Below are 22741 nucleotides of genomic sequence, written 5' to 3'. Positions count from 1 at the left end.
CATAATATACCATCTACTCTACACATTCCTTTTTTTGTCTGTGTAATGTTTCTCTGCACTAGGATTTCCAAAGTATCTTTGGCAATGTAATTCCTGTTGTTGACCTTAGTATGATTTGAGCTACTCATTCCTGTACATAATTTCGAGAAGCCCGCCATGTTTTTAGAAATGGCAAAACCTCAGAAGAGATGGTCGTATATTGAAATTGAATTAGAAATAGCCTGTTTAGAACATGACGTGCTCTTCTGTGTTACATACAGAGTGGATGCCTTCATTGGAGGTATGTTCTCTTTGACCTTTCATAGTCTTTCTGGTAAATGAGATGAGCCCATCAAATTCCAAGGCATCAGAGACAGTTACAGTATTAAATGACCAATGGCAGTAGTTGCAGGTCAGAAAGTTTTCTTCTTTGCTTGTGTTGGCAGTCTGCTTATAAGTGAGCTTTTTAATGTCTCATTACCAAAACAGGCAGAATGTAAACAGGTCTCCAGGAGTAGGTGGCTTCTGAAATCACATTATGAAATTATGCACAAATACACAATTATGTTAGACAGTATATTAAGCTTTTTCCTTCTGCCATATAGTAGTAGCCTTGGCAGAGGTTTTTGTAGATGAAGAAGAAGAAAAAAACAGAATGCATGCTAAGTAAATCAGCAATATAAACATAACCGTAGACATGTTAATTGTTAAATGTAGTTTATTGTGCTTAATGCTGTTCTAGGTGACTGCTAAAGTATTGGTTTAAGCAGTCTTATTTTAAATGCTGCTGTTGGAGTGCCCACTAGCCATTATTTCCATGTCTTTAGAGCAGGGCCAGTTGCCAGGAAGAACTAGAGATTTGTTGTGATAGATGATGTCAAAAATCGTCACAAGACAATTAACCTGCTCTGCAGGCTATGTGTACTCACAGGCAAATAAGTGCCTTCTTTTAGAATTCTTCTGGAAAATGCTACTTCTAGTAATATTTTCAATTGCTCAGTTACATAAGTCTTTTTTCTCTAAGTTAAAGAAACGGCCTGAAGATGTCTGTTAGCTAGATTTTGTGTCCTGCCAAGTGAGCCCTTTGAGTTAAACCTGGCATCCAAAGTACTAAGGAAGATCTGGCGTTTATCTGCTGTGCATTTCTTTGTGCCTCCCAACCCTGCTGACGTAGCAACTAGTTGATATCTTTCTGTGAGGCTGCGCCTTTTTTCTTAGAAGCATAGAGAAATCGCTGACGAATTTTGTATGTTCATGACGTGTTGAGAGAGGACTGCAGCTTTTCGCAACTTTTCAGTCTGTACTTTCCTCGATGATCAATAAGTGAAATCCCAAGTCTTGTGTAAAGCAGGTACATCAGAGTATTGTGGCAAATGCAGTGTCTTGAGCCTGCAAGGCTGTATGTGCTCACAAAAATAATTTCGTGCAACAGAAGAGTTCAGGTAATTAATTAAAGAAATCTTCCATATCTCTCCCAGCAATGTGGAATTACGTGTTGCAAACAGAATTCCTAATTCTGCAGAAGAGACTTAGAAAAGAGAATTCTGCTAAGGTGGAACCATAAATCTTACCATCTGAGCAAAGACAAAAAAGTTTCTTTTTCAGTAGGTGATATCTTAGAGAAATGATAACATTTTAAGATATCCAGATGATTTTTGGGGGTGGAGAAGTTTATTTCTTCCATTATGAAAATGATACATTATTTTGTGTGGTTAGCTTATCAGAATCCTTAACTTTGGATCTAAGCTGATGAGAATGCTTAATTGGACTGTAAGGAACAATATGTTTTCAGGCTTATCTTCAGACATTACATCATTTTTCTTTCTCTGAAGAAGAGGACATTTACTGAAGAGCCCTGGATACTCTGTTGTTTGAAGACCAGTTTGGATCTTTTAATTCCTTGCTGGGCTGGCACTGCTGTTGAATGTACTCAGTTCTTCTTTCTGATTGTGCTCATTAGCATCAGTGTAAAGATGTTTCACCCCATGCATAGTGTGCTTGGCAGCTGCAGGGCCCAAATGATAAGCAGTGGAATTTGTTTTTTCTAGTGGCAGCACATGGGATTGTGACTGGTTTCCTGGCAGGCTTTTCAGTCTCCTGGCTGGCTGTAGTGCCAGGTGGTAAACTTGACTGTGGGAAAGAGGCAGGATTGCCTCCTCATGACTAACATTCATTTTTGTTTTCTACCATGTTTTAGCCATTTTCTCTAGAATTTCATTTTATTGAGATTGCTTTTCTATGAGTATTTGTCTTAGTGTATGTAATATTTCTTACTCTTTTTTTTATTTAATCCTAACCATTTAAAAACTGCTTCTGATCTATTAATCTTCCAGACAGCCTTCAGCAAATAAACTTTGAGCAACATTTCCATTTCCCTTGTGAAAGAGAGAGATAATTGGTTTTCACTATAATGGCCATTAACTTTGTGTTCTATTTTCTTTTTGAAACTGTGGGTTTATAGCCAAGTTCTAGAGGAACTCAAGTATTAGAGTATTTCAGTTTGTTTTACCAAGGGCACTTTTTCCAGTTCTTCCCTTAAAATGATCCACGCTTCTAATGGTATTCCTGCTATTAAAGATGCAGCGGTTAGTTTTAAGGTGTTCCAGACCCCATGAATATTTCCAGGAAAAAAGAAGATACAAACACACATGCAAGTTATACATCTATTCTCAGTTCTGTTAAAAGTTTGGATGAATGTGGTAAGTCGAAATGTTGTAATAAGCAACTTACATTAACTCGCATAAGGCAAATCATATGATAAATACAGCAAGCTCTATGATAGTGCAGGTACCTTGTGTGAAAACACAAACAAACTTCTATGTAACTTTAAAATGCATTGAAAAATTTAAAAAGGAGATTTTGTCAACAGGGAAGTGTTGTGGTTTGATCAGCTTTCTCCCTGAAACCTTGATTTACTTTTCATTAGTACTTTACTAATGGCAGAACAGCAGTGTAAGTTTCTGGAAGGAAAAAAAAAAAAAAAAAAAATTTACTTCTTCCGTCTAGAATGTGTACAATATTTTGTTCATGCCTAGCTGATATCACTCAGAAGAGATTGTGATTCTAAATTAGATTGTAAGGAGCAGGATAGAGGTAGGCTTTTCTGTAGACACTGTAAGATGCAAAACTAAATTAGACTTGTAATGGATACTTGAGTGATTTAGTGTGATTTAGTCCATGTGCTACTACATTTTGTTGATGCGTTTATTGTGAGATGAAGCAAAGAAACTAAGTATACTCTTGATTATGACCTGTGGTGTACAAGATTTTTTTTCTTTTTAACGCTGGTGCTGGTCTTCTCATGCCTCTTCTTCCCTGAACACCATTCATGTGAAACTTTGATTAGCTCTATGGTGCTTTGTATATCTGAAGATCTAATTAACACCTTAATTTCCTGAAGACAAATTGCAGTTATATAAATAACTACCTGATGTGTTTAGAAATTTTAGTCATAGGAACCAGGTGACCTGTGTCCTGTTTGCAGCTTACTACAAGTCTCATTACTTTAATCTTAAGTAAATCATTTAATGCGTCCATGCTATGGACTGTGGATTCCTAAGGTATGCCTAGCAAGAATGACCAAATGGTAAAATAATTGAAAAATTATCTGCTTCATGCTGTTAAAATATTAGTTTCATCTCAAAACAACCTGAGCACCAGATTGTAAACCTATGAAGTCTTTAGATCATCATAGAAATTTAGATCATGTTGGAATACAATTAGAATTCAATAATTGATTTAATTTTGAGATTTTTTTTTTCAGTACATTACCTTTCAGGGATTTTTTTCTTATGTCATGAGAAAGAGTGGTTTGGTTTGGTTTTGGTTTTTTTCCCACAAACATGATGAAATTGCAATGCATCTTCTCCCTTTACCATATATAGAGTTTTTATAAAGTAAATATAAAAAGCATCTTAATTTAAAAGTCTGGCTATCCTATAAATATCAGCATGTGAAACAGTTGTTGTGTACCAGGAGTAGTTATGTTGATCTTTTTAATACTATTTACTTCAGGTTTTTAAAAATGTGTTTATATAACTTTTAAGTAGGACTTTATTTTATATACAGACTGAATTTTATGTACACTTTGCCTCCAGTACTCCAAATACGGTATATGTTTGGTTCAGGCTTGTTCTAGCCATTCAACATGGAGGTAACCTAAGATCTTATTTTGGGGAGGAGGATAACTTTGCCCTTTGCAAGAATCCATGGACGTTTTATTCTGTATCCCGAAAAACTGAAATGTTCTCTGTACTCATCTTTCCACATACAATCTTGGTTTAACTCGGTTATCTCTTAATCTTTTTAATTCTCTCTTTTCAAATATACTTTGTTCAAGGAATGTTTAAAATTAAATTGCAGGCTCTAGAACCACTTTCTACTTGAATAGGAAGATAACAGATACCACTAAGTTATTGGTAAAAGCATAGGTGGGCCATATATGCCAGTTTTGCACTTAATGTTAGCTAGAGTTTGAACATATGCAATATACAAATACTACATGACTTGGTACTGCACTGTGGATACTGATTTAATTTCTTTTTTTTCACAGATGTCGTGTATACACCTGAGGATATTTCCAGACAAAGTGGCATGGATGTGGAAAAACCTTTGGAATATATTGATACCTGGGAAAAGCCAATTTCTGGTAAGGTTAATAAAAGACGGCAATATAGCAAATTTTAACGTTATGAAAAAATAAAACCACTGCCTTTCCTACACAAAAAGCACGTCCACTAAGAAGAGAAAATAATTCTTAGTCATCCTCATGAATATACCTTCTCTTGACTTCAGAATGCTACAGAAAAGAGATAAAAATAAGAATATTTCATGGTCACTACTTAGTCACTAATGTATAGAATAGAATCACAGAAGGGTTTGGGCTGGAGGGGACCTTAAACGTCATCTAGTTCCAACCCTGCTGCCATGGGCAGGGTCACCTTCCACTAGACCAGGCTGCTCAAAGCCCCATCCAACCTGTCCTTGAACACTGCCAGGGATGGGGCAGCCACAACCTCTCTGGGCAACCTGTTCCAGTGCCTCACTACCCTCACAGTAAAGAACAACTTCCTTACATCTATTCTAAGTCTACCCTCTTTTAGTTTTAAGCCATTTCTCGTTCTCTTATCACTATATGCCCTTGTAAAATGTCCCTCTCCAACTTTCTTGTAGGCCCCCCACATATATATATGCCATATATTAAAAATTACCACCACCGGTGTTGTATCCTTATGATCAAACAGGCACAATACTGTAAGCACTGATTTTTTTTGTCATACTGATAGTTTCTACATAGCAAGGGAGAATAAGGTGAATGCATAACCAAATTGTCCTCCCATTTATGAGAAAGGTTTGTTGAATATTAGGATCGTTGGGAAACTTAGAATGTTAGGCTTGAAGCAAAATAACAATGTGGACTAAATAAGGTTACAGGTTTTTTTACATGTCCTATAGCAGGCTTGTCAGTTTCACTTTTCTTTCAAGTCTTACAATCATATTTTCAAAACAATCAAAATATTTTTACTGAAAAACAGCTTCTCCAAATAGGCCTGCAAAAATAGACTTTTTGTGTTTCACTTTCTTCTAGTCGGCTTCTTAGAAATTTTCTGCTTCAACTGAAAAGTTGTAGCATAGAGTGTGTTTATATGCTGTGTGTACACACACACATACATCCAAACGTGTAAACACCCACCCTAACATGTGGAGAATTTCTTTGTTTCATAAGCATAACCAAGAATAGAGCTTGTTTTACCTGTGCTTTTTTACTGACATAAAAACTGACTAAGAATAAAAAATTTTTGATTTTACCCTTGGATTTACTATTTGGCTGAAGCTGCTCTTTTTAGTTAGGTTTTCCTTTGAAAGCATGTTAATGGATTTAAAAACACAGATACACAGATATGCCTCTAAATAATTTATAAACTGCTGTTTCCTCCTAATCCCTGCTGAATTTCCTTTGCACCTAATTTAACTGCACAAAGGCAAGAGCCTATCTTGACAGCTGAGTTCTGATGCTTTATCTTTTTAAAGTTTATTCAGTCTGAAGCTGGTACTTTGCAGATTAAGTCCAGTGTAATATACTATTAATATTAGCCAGATGCATCTGTAAACTGAAAGCAAGGATGGCGCTCTGCATTTTTTGTTACTGAATGTCAGGCAGTGATGTGTACTTAAGTAAATCCAGCTTGTGATTTGCAGAGACTGGAAGTTTTTTTATGCACATAGATTTGAAGGAACATCTACATCTGCTTTTATTCATCTTATGACATTAGGTGTTTAAAGTTAAGCTTTTAGAGTTTTGAAGTAAGCCAATACCTTGAACTGTAGTCATAAAAGACAGTTGGGTATGGTTGTGAAATTGGCTACTGTTTTGTAATTTTCTTATATACTTCTGTGATCTCAGCTCTCTTCATGAGGCCTTAATATGTATATCAAAATTCAGAATTATAGAACCTTAGAATCATAGAATGGTTTGGGTTGGAAGGAACCTTTAAAGATCAAATAGTTTCACCCCCTCTGCCCTGGGCAGGGACACCTTCCACTAGATCAGGTTGCTCAAAGCCCCATCCAGCCTGACCTTGAATGTTTCCAGGGATCAGGCATCCACAACTTCTCCGGGCAACCTGTTCCAGTGCCTTACCACCCTTACAGTGAGGAATTTCTTCCTTATACCTAATCTAATTGTACCCTCTTTTAGTTTAAAACTATTCCTCCTTGTCCTGCAGGCCATGGTAAAAGTCTCTCTCCATTTCTCTTAGAAAGCCCCCTTTAAGTACTGAATGTTTGCAATAAGGTCTCCCTGGAGCCTTTTCTTCTCCAGGCTAAACAACTCTAAGTCTCTCAGACTTTCTTCATAGGAGAGATGTTCCCGCCCTCTGATCATTTTTGTGCCCCTTCTTTGGATCCTCTCTAACAAGTCTTTCTTATACTGGAGACCCCAGAACTGGATGCAGTATTCCAGGTGAGGTCTCATGAGAGCAGAGTAGAGGAGGAGAATTGCCTTCCTTGACCTGCTGGCCACACTTCCTTTGATACAGCCCAGGATGTGGTTGGCTTTCTGGGCTGCAAGCACACACTGCTGGCTTATATATAATTTTTCATATACCAATATCCCCAAGTCCTTCTCTGTAGGGTTGGTCTGAATCTGTCTGTCACCTAGCCTGTACTGAGGCTGGTGATTGTACCAACCCCGTGCAGAACCTTGCACTTGGCCTTGTTGAACTTCATGAGGTTTGCACTGGCCCATTTCTCCAGCTTGTCAGGGTCCCTCTTGATGGCATCCCTTCCCTCAAGCTTATCAACTGCATCACTCAGCTTGGTGTCATCTGCAGACTTGCTGAGGGTGCACTCAGTCCCGCTGTCTATATCATCGGTAAAGATATTGAACACTAACTGGTCCCAATACAGACTCCTGAGGGACACCACTGGTTTCTGATCTACATTTGGACATAGAGCCATTGACAGCAAGTCCTATATCCTTTTCCATTGATTAGTCCAGCCATCAAACCCATATCTCTCCACTTTAGCGACAAGGATGTTGTATGGGACTGTGTCAAAAGCCTGGAAGAAGTCAAGATAGATGACATCAGTTGCTCTTCCCTTATCCACCAACACATTCACTCCATTGTAGAAGGCCACCAGATTAGTCAGGCACGATTTGCGCTTCTGAAGCCATGTTGGCTGTCTCTAATCACCTCCCTGTCATCCATATGCCTTGACATAGCTTCCAGGAGGGTCTGTTCCATGATCTTAGCAGGCAAAGAGGTGAGGCTGATTAATGAGATGTTGCTATAAGTTAGCCAGTATTTGACTTTGCTTTTAAATACATTCACTTTTTCTGAAAACTTAAGTGTGTGTTAACTGAAAAATTTACATTTAAGCTACTTAAGAGAAATGAAAAAGATAGGTTACAACACACAATAATTAAGCTTCATGTGTTAAGAGTCTGTCCTAAGAGGCTGCATGCCCTCCTTTTTCATGAAGCATGACACTCAAGGAAATACATTCCCAGTCCACAAAGAACCCCTGAGATTAAATAAATCTTAGTAGTTCACCATGCCACTGTCCTCACAAGAACCTATGCTATCACAAAATCCCTGAATTCTATTGTGTCTCCTAATTCACAAGCTCAGTCTGCACACATTCTTAAATTAGATTTGGTAGCATCATAGACCCCATAAATATCTCAGACAATCCCATTCCCTAAATATGGACAGGGGGAAAACTAATCATGGATACTACCATGTAGTAGTATCTAGAGTATGATGACTTATATATACAAAAAATTTTTATCCTTTTTTAGGTGTTTAGGCACATTTTTTTCATTTCCATCTGGGGATTAAGAATGAATATGAAACCTACAAATGCTATTTTCAAAAACATTACATCTTTCTAAATTGGATAGAGCATTATTTCCTATCTTGATCTGAGGGATTTTGAAAAAATGTGCTTTGTAAGTGACTGTAGATGTCCAAAAGGAAAAGGGAACAGAGAAAGATGGAGGTGTTCCTGTTTGTATATTGTAAGTATTTTTAAAAAGGCTCTCCCAAATGAGTCTTTGGATCTGCTCCCTTCTCGCCCACAGTCACTCTATTTATAGGGTAAACTAAGGTCTGATATGTAGGGCCTGAGGTACTCTGTGTAGCCAGTAACTCACTATCAGGCAACTTGTGTATTTGTTGACATTGGCAGCATTGTAACAATTATATTACTCATGAGGATTTTCCCGTTAGGTACAAGAAGTCTTTTGTTACATAAATGTGTTGCACATATCTGCTGGGTTTTTTCTTAAGGAAAGAAGTGCAAAGGTGAATAGTGGAAGAAAAATCTTTGCCTTTCTTTTGCATAATAAAATCCTTTATAGTTGCCTGGAAAATACAGTAAAATGTTTTGTAAGTATGAATTAAGAGGCTTAGGTTTTCCTTTCAGAACTCACTGTCAAAGGACCTTGTCAGATAAATTTAATAGATAAAGGCTGGAACTGCACATTGAAACAACCTAGTTGGGTGCTTCACAATAACACAATAACTGTTTCTAACACAATAACTGTCTTCAAGCCATGTCAGTGCATGAAGTGACAGTGACTTTTTTAATTTTTCACTTTTGAACACCATAGGATAAAGTGTCCCTAATGATAATTTCTCTTTTGCTCCATCTTTTGCTTCAAGCTGAGGGTGATCAATTTTATCGGTTAGAGGGTAAAAAAGATCAGAAATTTTGTGAGTAGGATACTGAGATGTTTCCAAGTACACTGATGTGGTGTTTATTGTGGGAAGAAGCATCCTGTTGGCTGCCAAAAAATTACCATTGACAGCTATGAGTAACTACACAGAAAATTAATAGCTGAAACACTTGTACAAAATCCCAAAGGAGCTACATTTTTTCAGTGTAAGCTTGGTTTAAAACTCCATGGCATACACTACCCAAAGAATTTAAGGTTGAAAATACAACTCCTTTCAGATCCTAACCTCACCTCTCTGCTTTTGATACTAAATCAGACATGCAACATTGTTTGAGAAGTCAGAATATGACTTGTAACCGGTTTCTGATTTTATGGAATTTGAGGTTAAATAATTAATAACACTGTCTTGTAATGTCATTCAGTAACTGCATCACCTGGCCCTCAGCATCCTCCTATACCTCCCGTCAGGCCTACACAAATGCGAAGAAAACCTCTGCCTCCAAACACCGTGACTGGTAAACCAGGAAGTCCAGGTATCTCAGCCTTTTCAAAATAAATATTTTATTATGTATGAGATAATACTGAACTGACTAGCAGCGTATAGGAGAATTTTAGAGTATAGATTCTTTTTCTTTAATCTGTGATATCTATAGAAACTAGTCTTCAGGAACATACAGGCTTTGTGTCTTTTGTCTTCATACATAAACTCTGATTTCCTTTTGTTTTCCTAACTTAGTTATGTCAAAATCATCCCTAGTAACGGAACTGAAAGCAAAATAGCATAATGCAAGTCATCCTCTAAGGAGATCAACCTTAAGAACATTTCATATCTACTAATAGTATCTGCAGTTACTTAATGTGCATGTCAGATGGGAGATATTGAATATTACGCTTCAATGCATACTCCCAACTGGTTAGTTCTAAAGAAATTCTGTCCTATATATATGGCACATCCATTAACCACTGCAAATAATGAACTAATAGACACCCAGAAAACTAACAGCACTGGGAGGTAGAGCAAGCTGAGTTATTTCACGTGCAAAGAGTTTAGCTTCATTCCTGTGCTACAGTATTTCTGCTTCTCAGTATCAGTGTAAGAGTACACAGAAGCTTTGACATATCCCATTTTATTTTAATTTTATCCTGAAGCTGATATTCAGTATCCTTATGTATGTTTCATCTGTGGATTCTATATAAGAATCCTTAGGCTAACATTATTCCAGGTAGTCAGAATCTATAATCTGATTATGCTTAGCATCTTGAGAAATGCTTCCGTCTTCATATTACTCTGTGTAGTTCACTGGTAATAAAAAAGTCTTGGCTTTGCTGTATTTCCTGTTGTCTTTTTTTGGTTTGTTGCATTTGGGGCTTTGTGTGCTATTAAGGCACTAAAGTCCTAAATAGTTCTTTAGTACCTTGTGCAGCAGATCTCCAAGGTGGATGAAACAAGCTGTATATTTACTCAACAGCAAAGCCAAGATCAAAATGTTGTGTCTGTACTTGCTGTTGATTGGTGGTGTTTCCTTAGTAATAGCTACAACAGAATGTAAGACATTGTCAGTCTTAAGCTGTAGCATAAAAAAATGTTGGCCTGATACATTTCTTTTGCTTGTAAGGGGTCTATGCTAATTTTCTCCACTAAGTGTCTAACTCATTTACCAGTGTTCTGAAAGTTCACCCTTCTTCCATACACCAGAGGCCAGGTTATGTGGTAGTCCGTAGTTACCATACCTTCCTAGGCATTCAAGATGGAATAAGTTGGTTAGATGATCTGGTTCTTCCTTGTGGGGCTAGTAGCAGATTTTCCTTTTTCTGTGTTTCCTAGTGTTTTATCCAGCTTAGTTTGAAACATCATAATTGAGTTTCTTCTGGTTCCCTGGAGAGACTGTTCCACAGTACTAACAGGAAAAATTTGCCTCAATGTTCTTCTTGGATTTTCCGTTTCATAATTCTGTCCTGTTTCTCTTTCTCATTAACACTGTGATTAATTCCTTACTTGCATCTTTCTTACTCATCCAGTGGATGAGTATTATGGGAAGGTTTCTATGCAGATATTAAAAGTCTCCTGAATGGAAAAAAAGGAAACAAGAGAGTTCCAGAACTTTTGTGAAACTGGACTCTAGTGAGAACCTTAATAAATTTCCACTTTAGTAAAGAAATTAATGGAAGGTAGGGAATTTTGGGTTTTTTTTTAACTTGGGTCACTAGAGTTCTGCCTTCAGTCACTCTGTTCTTCTGTGTCATATATGCAGAGAAGGTAACTATGTTATGTAGTTCTTGACTTTGGGGGGGGTTGAGATTTCACAGTCACGCAGTGGTTATCTGGGAGTATTTGCATGTTTTGTGAATGTAGTTATTGTCTTTTATAGCTATTTTGGAAGCTGTCAAGACATCCTTTATCATGGATTGCCTCTTAGAAACCTGTTTTCTTTATTAGGTGATAACAGCTGAGGAGTAAAAGCAACGTCACATCATCTAAAATAATTTTTAAAATAGCTATTTAATTATGGGAGATAATATTGCCTCTATCAATCAGTTTCTGTCCAGACTTATAGTGCCTACTACAGAATAGACCAGTTGAGAAAGAAAGCTTTTTCCCTTAGGTCAAGTAGTGTTATAAATGTTGGAAATGTTGGACTTGGTTGCATTTTTCTTACCTTCATTTGAAGTGCATCTTAATTTCATTTAGTAGAAGCTCCAGTACTGTTCTGTGGTTAAACTCTTAATGCAGACCATAGTTAAGGACTCAGTGTTTATCATTATACATGTTCCAGCTCCAGCCTTGCTAATATATATGCTGTATTGAGAGTAGAAATGAAAGGACCTTACCTATATTTGAGGGAAGAATCCAAGTTTCAGTTGCTGACTTCAGCTATTCTGTCTTACAACTCATGAAGAAAGGTGCTATTTTATTTGAGAAACAGAAATGTCAGTGCTGATCATTTTGCATCCTTTCACCAGTCTGTGTAGGATGGTTCTGTGCATTAAACCAGGTCATATTCTATCTGACTGAAGTCCTCCAAGACAATCACCAAGTAGCAAAGAATTTTCTTACTGGTTTCAGGAGTAGGTTATATTGGCAATAAGGACAACTTGGAACTTTCCTAAATCCAACTGGAAGCTGCTGTATTAAATTTTGAGGGAATATCATAGTTTAAATGAAAGTACTTGTTTCATGAAGCAGTTGTCACAAATCTGAGCTCTGTTAGAAAATCAGAAAGCTGTTTCACTCTTTTAAATTGTGAATGCATTGTTGCCACAAGTTCCTACTTCTGTCACTGTAGCTAAACCCGCTGGACCAACAACACCTGTGAGGACAGGAACGTCATATAAGACGCCAACAGCTTTTGCAACTCCAGAGTATTATGGTAAGCATATTACAGACAGTTCTGTTTTCTTTTTTTATTTTTTTTTTCCTTTTTTTAATACATAAGGGTTTCCTGGTTTCCTTTTTTTTCTTTTGCTTCCCTTCCCTAAACTATACTGATGCATTGTGTATTTAATATAAGAAGTATTTAGTCTGGGGTGATTCTGATTTCCTTTATGCCACTTCGTGACTTTTCTAACTTGACTGAGTTCAACTGGTTGTCTTCTGATAGACACCCTGGTAAATGAGAACATGACGGCCTTTCCATCTTTCTAGAAATCAATGTGTGTAGTAGGCTTTCGATACTATTCAGTGGCTACTTTGAATCTGTGAAGGGAGTAGAAGGCACTTCTTTCCCTGAGCATTTCTTTTTGCAAGGACATAAATTCAAATTATTATTTGACAGTGACTGATAGTGCTCAACATGGTTGTGATATCCTCCTAACTATCTGATCAAACTGCCACCATTTAAACAGAAAAAATGTAATAGGCTAAATATAGTGGTTAGTTGGTAATTTCCCCTTTATAAAATTGGGAGTTAACTACAAGTTCAGACCTAAATCTCCTCAAAGTGACATACAGGTGTGGGTTTAGAGGAGGGTGTACTTAGAATTTTTGAGCCAAAATATGGAGCTCTAGATATATTGTCATAAATGATGCTGTTTGTAATTTTCCTGAATTTATAGTAATACTGAAATTCTTGTCTTCCTATAATGATCATGAACTCACTGTGACCCTTAGTGCTCAGTAAAGCAAGCTGGATGCTAGATTCATTAAAAATGCTTGTTGTGAATATATTGTGTTTTGTCCATTGAGGTCCGTTGTAGTGTTTGCATCTAAGAGAAGATTCTGTTCAGTATAGTGGCAACTTAACACAACTCTGGTGTCATGAATCCTGACTGCTTTAGCACACTTCTGTTCACCAGTGTATTTGCCTTCAACTTCTGTGGAAATTATACACTCTGGAGACAGAATTTATGGTTTCCTTGTCACTATTTTTAGAGAAGTTCATGTGCAAACATAATAGTGCTATATATTCTGTGAACATGAAACAAGCTTCATGTGCAAAAAGATCCTTTTTTAAAGGTCTAAAGAGCATTTTGCATATATTGTATGAACTGAATCCAGCAGCAGTCATGAAGTGTGTCATTTTGATTATGGCTGTCTTTATACTAGCAGGTAAGTATGAGGTTTACTTCACATCACAGCCAAAATGGAGTCCTTAAAAGGAAAAGACAGATCTGGCAGCAAAGGTCGACCGTGGAAGAGCCTTATCATGATTTAAAATACCAAATGAACTGTGACATGCTGCAGTTCTAACACTGAAACTTCGTATTTATTGCAAATTAAATTATAACTGTGTTTCCCGCAGTTGATGCAACTGTCTTCAGCTCAAGTCCTACATCAGAAACTGATTCTTCAGGCAAACCAAGGTACCAAGGTAGGATTTTAATAGCTGTGGTATTTTCATTTGGGGGAATATATGAAGACTGACCTATCTATCTTGCATCAAAATTATCTTGTTTGGTTATTCGAAGGCCAAAACTACTTTTGATTCTTTTTTGCTTTAGTGTCAGATGAAAGGGCTGTAGTGCAGACCATCAGAATATTCTTGACTAAATTTTACTTCTACTTTCTTCCCTGCTACCACCTCCTGGTTTACAGTCTTGCCCGCAAACATGTTGTGGCTCTTCCTGTATTCCAGCAGTAGTACAACTGCAGTGTTCACATTCCAGCACACCAAATGAAAATCTTCCTGTGGGCTTGCAAGCGTACCTGGAGAGGTATTGCCCCAGTACCAGAGCACCCATCATGTATGCCTCACCTCTTATTCCAGGCTACGCACATTCAGATAGTCTAGTAATATGGTAGCATATACTAGACTAGATGATAAAATAGTCAAGTTATTGCTGTTGCAGTAATCTAGAGAGTTTAGCAAGGTGAGATGACAGGAAGAAGTGCTTTTGTACTGAAAGATTTTTCAGGGTTTTTTATTGGTCTGATAAGAGATACTACATTTCTGAAGACACTGTCTTTCTTGCAAGATCTTGTTTACATCCAACAGAAGTTTTAATTTTAGAACTAATGTGTTTGTCTTAAGTAATCTTCTGTATTATGATGCAGAGTACAAGACGTTTGCCTCAGAAGGTTTGTTTTAAGGTTTGGTCCTGTACCACTGAAAATGGTTAAGATTTTGACAGTCACTTTAGAAACTGCAAGTTCAATGATGCAATGACTCTAGACTAAACTTCTTACTTTTTCTGGTGAAACACAGTGCTGATGGGCATTACATCTTTCTATTAGCATAGTACTCAAAAGCTGCAAATGGAATTGTAGCATCATTTTATTATAGAAGGACTAAAGTTAATTTTCCAATTTTATGACAGAAGTTAATTCTTTCAAACAGTACGTATCACCCACTAATACCTTCAGAGTGATGTTTCGTCAGTGGTGCCAGTGGGAAGGGGGTGAAGACAGTGCAGATTCCAGGTCTAACAACAATAAAAAAAAACAACAAGCAGCTTAATATTGAATATATGGGGTTTATTCTTAAATATTTATGTTTGACTTTTGACCCATTATGCAGATTTTTACTTGGTGCCCTGAAATGGAAATTGTGCACTAGAGGTGAAATGGCATTCACGTTTTGTAGAAGCACTCTGTATTGAATAACAGTTTTTTTCTGTTACTCTTAGCCCCCCATGTCAAGTACATGAAGAAAGATGATGATGTGCCTTGCTCTATCACAAGCTCTCTTGAACATTTTCCTCAAGAAGAAGCTGGCAGCAAGGAAGAACCTACTCGTCCTCCACAAAATCCTCCAACCAACCTCACAGTGGTGACTGTTGAGGGCTGTCCAACCTTCGTCATATTGGACTGGGAAAAACCAGACAATGACACTGTTACTGGTTGGTTTGATTTCTTTCCTCCATTGTATCAGAATACAGTATTTCCAGCTTATCTTTACTTTCACAGTGTTTTTATGCCATTTAGAAAATACTTTAATCCCAAAGGAGTCTTACAGCCCAGTGCTTTTATTTTGTGCTACTGTCAACTCCAGTGTGGATAAGAAAATGCTACTAGATTAGAACAAGATTTTCACAACTGTATCATTGTTGTCAGTGATGACACAAAAAGTTACTTTGGAAGTATGATTCTGTATCTTCTCTTGATTTCTGGCATCTCTGTGTACAGGACCTGGTAAGATCTAGTCAAGAAATTCCAGCAATGTGACAGTAGTCTTTATTATATAGGTGTGTACACATAATGTAGATATCTTTCTCAACTTGATGTTGTTGATCAGTGGGCCAGACACAATGAAACCTTACATCCATCTAGTAAGTCAGTAGAACTCTGCCAGCATAATACTTGCTGTACCCACAACAGGGTGACCAAGTTCTCTATGTTGAAAGAATCTGTTTGGTTTTTTTCATTTCCAAAGGAAAGTTTTTTGTATTGAGAATAAATCCTTGTGACTCATGCAGGAATCAGTACATAGACAGTTAAGCACGCAAGACAATCGTTCATAATTTTTTATATTGTCTTCTGTATATCGACACAAGTTTACGGAAATTGAACATTTAAATTAATTCCCCTGAAAATTATGGGGTTTCTGTACTGTCAGGAAAATGGCTTTTATTTTTACCATGGACATAAAACTTTTATTTGCAAAATCACTGGCTTATCACAGCCATGACCAAGTGTGTTTGGCTGTGTTGCATTACAGGTGAGTAGAACAGATAAGACTAGGAGCTGTGAGGACTAAGACTTTATCATTAGCCATTCACTTTAGCATGTAAGTAGGATGTTTTCAGATGTTGTATATGCATGTCATGAGAGATTTCAGTGCAGGGGTGTAATTAGGTGACTGTCAGAAGCAAGGGCACTCCCTTCCCCAAGTTAGTCCTTCCTTGATTTTCTAGAAATAATTACTACGTTTAGCCTCTATTCTTTCTTGCTCTCCCCACCCTTCTGAAAAATAATAAACACAAAACCGAAGGGACTGTCAAAACAAATATTAGCCTGCACTTTTTTCTTCTGTGAAAGAGGAATAAAGTTAGCCCTTCTGCTGGACTAGAAGGGGAATAAAAAGAAACTGTAGGCTAATAAAAAGTACCAACAAGAGAGAAGAATTATTACTTGGCTTGCATTCCACGGTGTGCTTCATCCTGGAAGAAAAGGAAGTGTGAGCTTATTGCTAACCTTAGAATTAGGCTGAGGATAGGCTCTCTGTGAACACTCCCCATTCCAGGCAGTTCTGCAATGCTTCTTTTTGTTCAGGGAAAAGCCTTTTTGTTGCTGTTGTCATTTGGAGGCCTCCTCCACAGTCCAGTCCTTAGCTTGATTAGATCAGATAACATCATTTAGTCTGCATGTTTTCTTGGAAGTAGACCTGCTGTTTTTCTTGAGTATGTTAATGAACCCACTGCAGCACAAGTATTTGTATTGCAAAAATAGAAAAACATTTCCACTATAACTGGTAAAACTGTCGGCGCACATCATCTAATGATGAGGGCAAGGCTTAATTGCCTTCTGATACTATTTCCTGTCTTTTTCAGTGTGTGTGTTGTGAAATATAGAGCAAGCAATACTCACTGTTTCTTCTGAGACCTTAGGTGAAAACCCTTTCTCTGTTCAGTTGTAATCAGCATTTGTAAAAGTTAACTTTCCATAAAGTTTCTTATCTTCTATAAGACTATTCTGTGATAACTGAGACACCTGGCATATCCTTTCCCATTCTGGAAAGGAAGATTAAAACCTTCTGCAGAATGTGTGGCTAGTACTCATTCATATTGCTTCACTGACACAAACTTTAGTTTTCAATCTAACTTCCTATGTAGATCTAACAGCTTTCCCATAAATACCATCTTTGTTCTTTTTAACTTCAATGTGTAATACAAAATATTTGAACTCTGTGGCTTACAAATACACTTGTTGAGCTTGTCTCCTTCATCTTAAATTCAAAAAATTACTCAGTTAATGACTCATCCAAGGACACTTTCTGAATTCAAGAGGAGACATTGAATCCTGTTTTTCGTATTGGCACCAGTATGACATTACTTGTTTAGACAGACTTAAATCAAGTTTTTTGTCATCTCTTTTTATTTTTGTAGTTTGTACATGTTTTTTCAATCATCTGATTTAGGCATCACATCTTTTTTTTAATGCGCTGTTTCAGATAGAACTGTGGAAAAAGAACATGTAATTTGTTGAGCCATTTTTTTGAAATGGTTACCTTGCTTGACTTTCAGCTGTGCACAAGGGGTTTCATTGTATTGGGTATTCCTAAAAACAAAATTGTACTTCAGTAATAGAAAAGTCTGACAAATAATAACCAAAACAGTGATCGAGCTTACCTCCTTGTTTTCATAAGGGCTGCAAATATGAGGAACCAAGACGATTTTGCTGGTGCTTTGCTACTCCTGTTGTGTTGCCACAGAAATGTAGGGCAATTTGTTGTCTTGTGCACTGAGTAACAAGCAGGTACTGGGTGCGCTCAGTATTTCTTTGTGTGTGTGTGTGTGTGTGTGCGCGTGTGCACGTGCACAGGTTTGCATGCCCATTCACGTGTGCTGTGTTTTCTTTTCTAATTTGAATGAATTAAAAAGTTTAAATCACATACTGACTTGTGGCTGGCAGAAGTTAGAAAGATTGAATCCCTTTAAAGAAGTTACCTACTCATTCTCTCTGTGTGTACCTAAGGCAGTGGATATCCACCCTCTCTCCCATGCTTCCTAATAAACATAATTTCTCTATGAGGCTTAAATAGGGCAAATAAGGGCTTTGGCGTGGTTTTTTTTTTTCCTCCATGGTTCACTTAGCCCTTGGTGGCTATATAGCAAAAGGTCTTTGTTTCCAAAAAGGAAATGCACAGAGAGAAAACGCAGATATGTTTCACACAAATACATACTAACTGTCAATGCTAATGTCTTCAGTTGTTGCATTGGGGTCCCACTTGAACAAATGATCTGAAGTAAAAGCCCTCTACTTATTTCTCCCCCTGCTCCAAGACACATTCCTGCAGGTCCATGAGTTTGTTTTTAAAAGGTAGTGGTTGGTCTTTTGCTGTTCATGGGTGAATGTTGTGGGGGAGTACTTCTGAACATGGAAATTTTGAAATCTTCAATGTCGGCAGTAATTCCTTCGTGCTGACTTTCTGACGTACTTTTAAACCTGTTCTAAAGTTTTATATTGCTCTGTGTATGTTCTGAATAACTGAGTTTATTACAAGGTAAAGATAAAAAGATTGCTAGCATTTAGTTAAGAACTCAAAAATTAATAGTATCATTAGAAAAAACCAGGAAAGTAGTTTTCTAGAGGTTTTGTAGCTGTTGATAGGTGGTCTCTGTCCTCACAGTATAATATACCTGCTTTATTCATTGTGCTGTAGATCTAAATGCTCATTGAAAATGTTCTTTGAAAACCTTCTCCTTTGCTTGCTTACAGTTAGCAAAGCTGCACTTGGTATTATAGACAGGTTTTAGGAAGGGAAAAGGAAGGGGCTGAGGAGGTTGTGAATTTCTTCGCAAAGAGAGAAGAATTAGCAATATGCTCAATGTGTTTATTAGAAGAGGTTGTTATGAATTGGAACAGAGGTTGCCTGCTACAGAGACACTGTATCTTGGACAGGGGCTATGACTGAAGAGGTATCTTCTTCCCAAACATCTGTTGCTGATTGCCTGTTCAGAGCATGGCTTGTGCTTGATGATACATCCCATGAGATGAAAAGAAAGGAGTGAGACTCTATAAATCAGATAAATACAGAAATAAATTTATGCAAAATTATTTCATTCTAAACTGGCAGATTCCCTAAGTGCACAATCCAAGTTAGTTGGGCAGTTCCCTTTGGAAATCTTAAAAATGTAGGTCTTGTTTTAAGTTAATCAAGGTTTTAAGCATTTAGAAAATATACTTTCATCTTTGATACTTTTCCATTCAAACTGCAGAATGTTTATACTTATTTATGTTTGGAATTTTGTCACTAGTGTACGTTTGGGCAGAGGTGAGATGTTGAGTATCCTCTACCCCATAACTGTGAGGAAGAATGAGGGGCTAGGCACTCAGCAATCTGGAATTAGATCCCTCTTTCCTAACCATTTTAGCATACTGACATCCAGACTGGTTCACACAAGATGTCCTTACAGCCTGTTAGACAGTAGGAGTGGAAATCAGATGAGAAGAGAGGGAGCAGTGAAGAAGCTCAAGTAAGTGCTGTTATTTAAGCAAATTTCTCTTTACTGTAATTTTCCAGAGTATGAGGTTGTGTCAACTGAAAATGGAGCAAGTGATGGTGAAAAGGAGAAATCGATTATCACTACAAATCAAACCCATTCTACTGTGGAAAACCTAAAACCTGACACAAGGTAATTAAAAAAAATAATTTTCTAAGTTAATCCAACTAATTTAGACTGTCAGCTAAACTGACAGTTTGACTGTCTGCAACTTCAAATGAAAATACATATGTATGTAAGACCAAATTGGTTTTACTCCTGTTCTGATAGGAAAAAGGTATGCTTTGGTTTTGCTTTCATCTAAGTTAACAGATAAGACACATCTGAGGAATCTTCAGGAAATTTCCAAGAGTATTTATGGTCTGGACAAACTGCAGAAGTGACCTCTACTATCAGAAAGATTAACAGTCAGTTGTAAGAAAATGTACTGCTTTTTATCAAATAATGTCTTGAATTTAGCAGATAAAGAAACAAGGTGAACACAAGAAATGTTAACCAATATGTGAGATCAAGATTTATGTGTACAGTTCTCTCTGGGGTTTAAGGATGCTCGGCACAACTGGTGTAGGCTGCTTGCTTATTTAGATGGATGTTCATTCAAATACTGGAATGCAAGTTGGGCCACTGTGCAAAGCTTGACTATTGCATTGCGCCATGGAGAGGAAAGATACGCTTGTCCTGTATGTGTGGTTTTCTTTCAGTGTCTCAAAACAGCTGGCAAGTTAAAAATGGGTCAGTGAATTCCAGTTGATGGCATACATCTCATGCAACTAGTCCAAATAAGTATTATCATTCTTTCAAAATAAAAAAAAAAAAATCTCATAAAAAATGGTTGTTCTTTTTTGTGGTAAAATTCAGAGCAGGGAAGAAAATCATTTGTCCTTTGTGTTGCTTATTGATTGCATCAGAAAGTTAATGAATGACACATTTTTTTCCTGTAGGACCATCCATTTGGCTTTGGTAACTGGATTTTTCTGTTTCAGATAAACTGCCCACTTCTCTTACTATCCTTAAATTGGTAACACAGCACAAAATTCTGCATAGAACCCATCTTGAACCTTTATTTTTAGGCAAAGTGTGGTTTAATCTGGCTGGTTAGTTCTTAGCTGATGTACTTGTGACCAGCAGCTCCTAGGAGGAGGAATGAGGAACTATTGCAGCAAGTGGAGGGGAATGGAAGAGAATTGGAAAAGAAAGGCTAGGGGAAATTGTGATACCCAAAAAGAGCTTCTTTGAGAGACTCCAAAACTCCTAAGATGGGCTAGAATTGCTGTGTACTGCATCAAGAATATCTCTGTTATTTCTTAGGCATGTGGCTTGTGAAAGGGTGAACTGCAGTTGATGTTGTTCTGTCTTGTTAAGAGGCAATACAACTGGAGACCAGGCATCAGTTTCCTCAGTATCTTCCAGTTGAGAAGGCTTAGAAGAGACAGCAAAACAATGTATTTCTGGAGTAGTAACTAAGAAAGGCAGTAGGTGCTGCTAAAATTGTCAGGCTTTGCTGTTTGTGTTTTCATTTCAGTTCTGCTTTGAAATAATACAGTTGCATCCTTGAGAAGAACTGTGTGTTATTAATGAGATTCTTTTCCATTACACACTTGAATGCTTTGTGTCACATATGAGATAGATTTGGTTAAGTGTAGAAAAGACATGGAAGCAAAGAGAAGTCCTTGATGCCGAGAGCAATGTCCAGATGGCCAAAAGAGAAAAGCATTTTTAGACTGCTCTTTGTTCAGAAAGGGAGCGAGATGGACGCAGGCAGACCCAACCAGAACCATTGGAAAGGTCATAAGGAAGGCAGGAGCTATGTAGAAGCAGGCAAGATGGTTTTTAACTTTAATTAGTAACAATTCTGTCAATCCTGACAGGACTTTTGGGCTTTGGTAAGCAAGAGCAGACCAAAGACCACAGAGAAATGTGTCTTTTGGAACGTGGATTTTGTTACAAGAGGCTAGATTTGAGATCAGTACTGACTGGTGGAGGCTGATTTAAGATAAAAGGGGATAACTTTTCCCTGGTGGGGTGGTGCCTTTTATCCCCCTCCTGCTCCCAACCTCAAAAGGGAAAGACAGTGAAAGTCTTTCTGGATTCAGGAGGCCATTGCCCAAAATTGAAAACCTGTGATATAAATTGCAGTGGTGCATGTCCCTCGAGTCTCACAGGATTTAAAGGATGTAAAGTCCTTCTCAGAGTGGCTCTGTTCAATTAAACTTCCATTTCAAAATGTGTATTTCCTAATTTTGAGGATACCTTGAGAGCTTTGGCAGAAGCAGAAGAAATTGTTACTGTTACCATTTGAATACAGGCTTGTTGGCGCACTAAATTCAGGGAAAATAAGAAAGTGATTAAGACAGCTGGCATCATGTAGGCAGTATCAGTGTTGCAAGGAATGGCCTATGTCCATAATAAAAGTCTCCTGTTTGTCAGGAGCTGAATGCTCACTAGATGAAGAAAACGGACCTGTGGACAAAACTGACTGAATATAGGAAGAACAGAGACAACAAAACACAGCTCAGTAAATTAATTAACAGAGTCCCTGAAATGTCTGCAAATTCATCAGGTAATACATTAAGACTGGGAAGCAGACTTTTCCATAACTAGCCTTAAAGAAAAGAGCTGTAGAAGAGGTGGAGCTGGAAAAAAAGAAATCCCTCTCTCAGATGATCAACATTTACAAAACTACCAGCAACTGTATGGAAAGAGAGATGCTCAGTAACAGGAGGGGGATTAACTGGGGAAGAACCTCTTGGCCTTGAAATGCTTTGGAGAAGCTGACAAGCTGAATTTGAGAGTCTATTTTTTCCAGCTTTCCTGAAGCCATCAGTGAGGCTGTGTGAATCCCCTGTGCTGCTCTGAAGGTTCCGTGCATCCAAAGCTGAAGACAATTCAGGACAGAGCTAAACCAGACAGACCTGAACAAAGACTTTCCAAAAGGAATAAAAATGTTTGTGAATGTGGTATCTCAGCCCCCATGGGTAAATT

At 37.5% G+C, this 22741-nt stretch overlaps 1 protein-coding gene across 30 annotated transcripts in view; it reads left to right on the top strand.

Moving 5' to 3' along the window:
• The window catches only part of ABI3BP (ABI family member 3 binding protein), a 168547-nt gene that overhangs the window by 126890 nt on the left and 18916 nt on the right, over positions 1-22741 (top strand). For all 30 annotated transcript variants that reach the window (XM_049824783.1, XM_049824779.1, XM_049824771.1 and 27 more), the window contains 6 exons: positions 4532-4627; positions 9583-9693; positions 12445-12528; positions 13900-13968; positions 15224-15436; positions 19780-19891. In XM_049824783.1, the coding sequence (XP_049680740.1) occupies positions 4532-4627; positions 9583-9693; positions 12445-12528; positions 13900-13968; positions 15224-15436; positions 19780-19891 (685 nt within the window). The remainder of the gene's footprint in view (positions 1-4531; positions 4628-9582; positions 9694-12444; positions 12529-13899; positions 13969-15223; positions 15437-19779; positions 19892-22741) is intronic.

This window comes from Accipiter gentilis, chromosome 21, assembly GCF_929443795.1.
Source record: "Accipiter gentilis chromosome 21, bAccGen1.1, whole genome shotgun sequence".
Classification (NCBI taxonomy): domain Eukaryota; kingdom Metazoa; phylum Chordata; class Aves; order Accipitriformes; family Accipitridae; genus Astur; species Astur gentilis.
The sequence above is the reverse complement of the archived record's forward strand: the minus strand, read 5'-3'. Positions and strand labels throughout refer to the sequence as shown.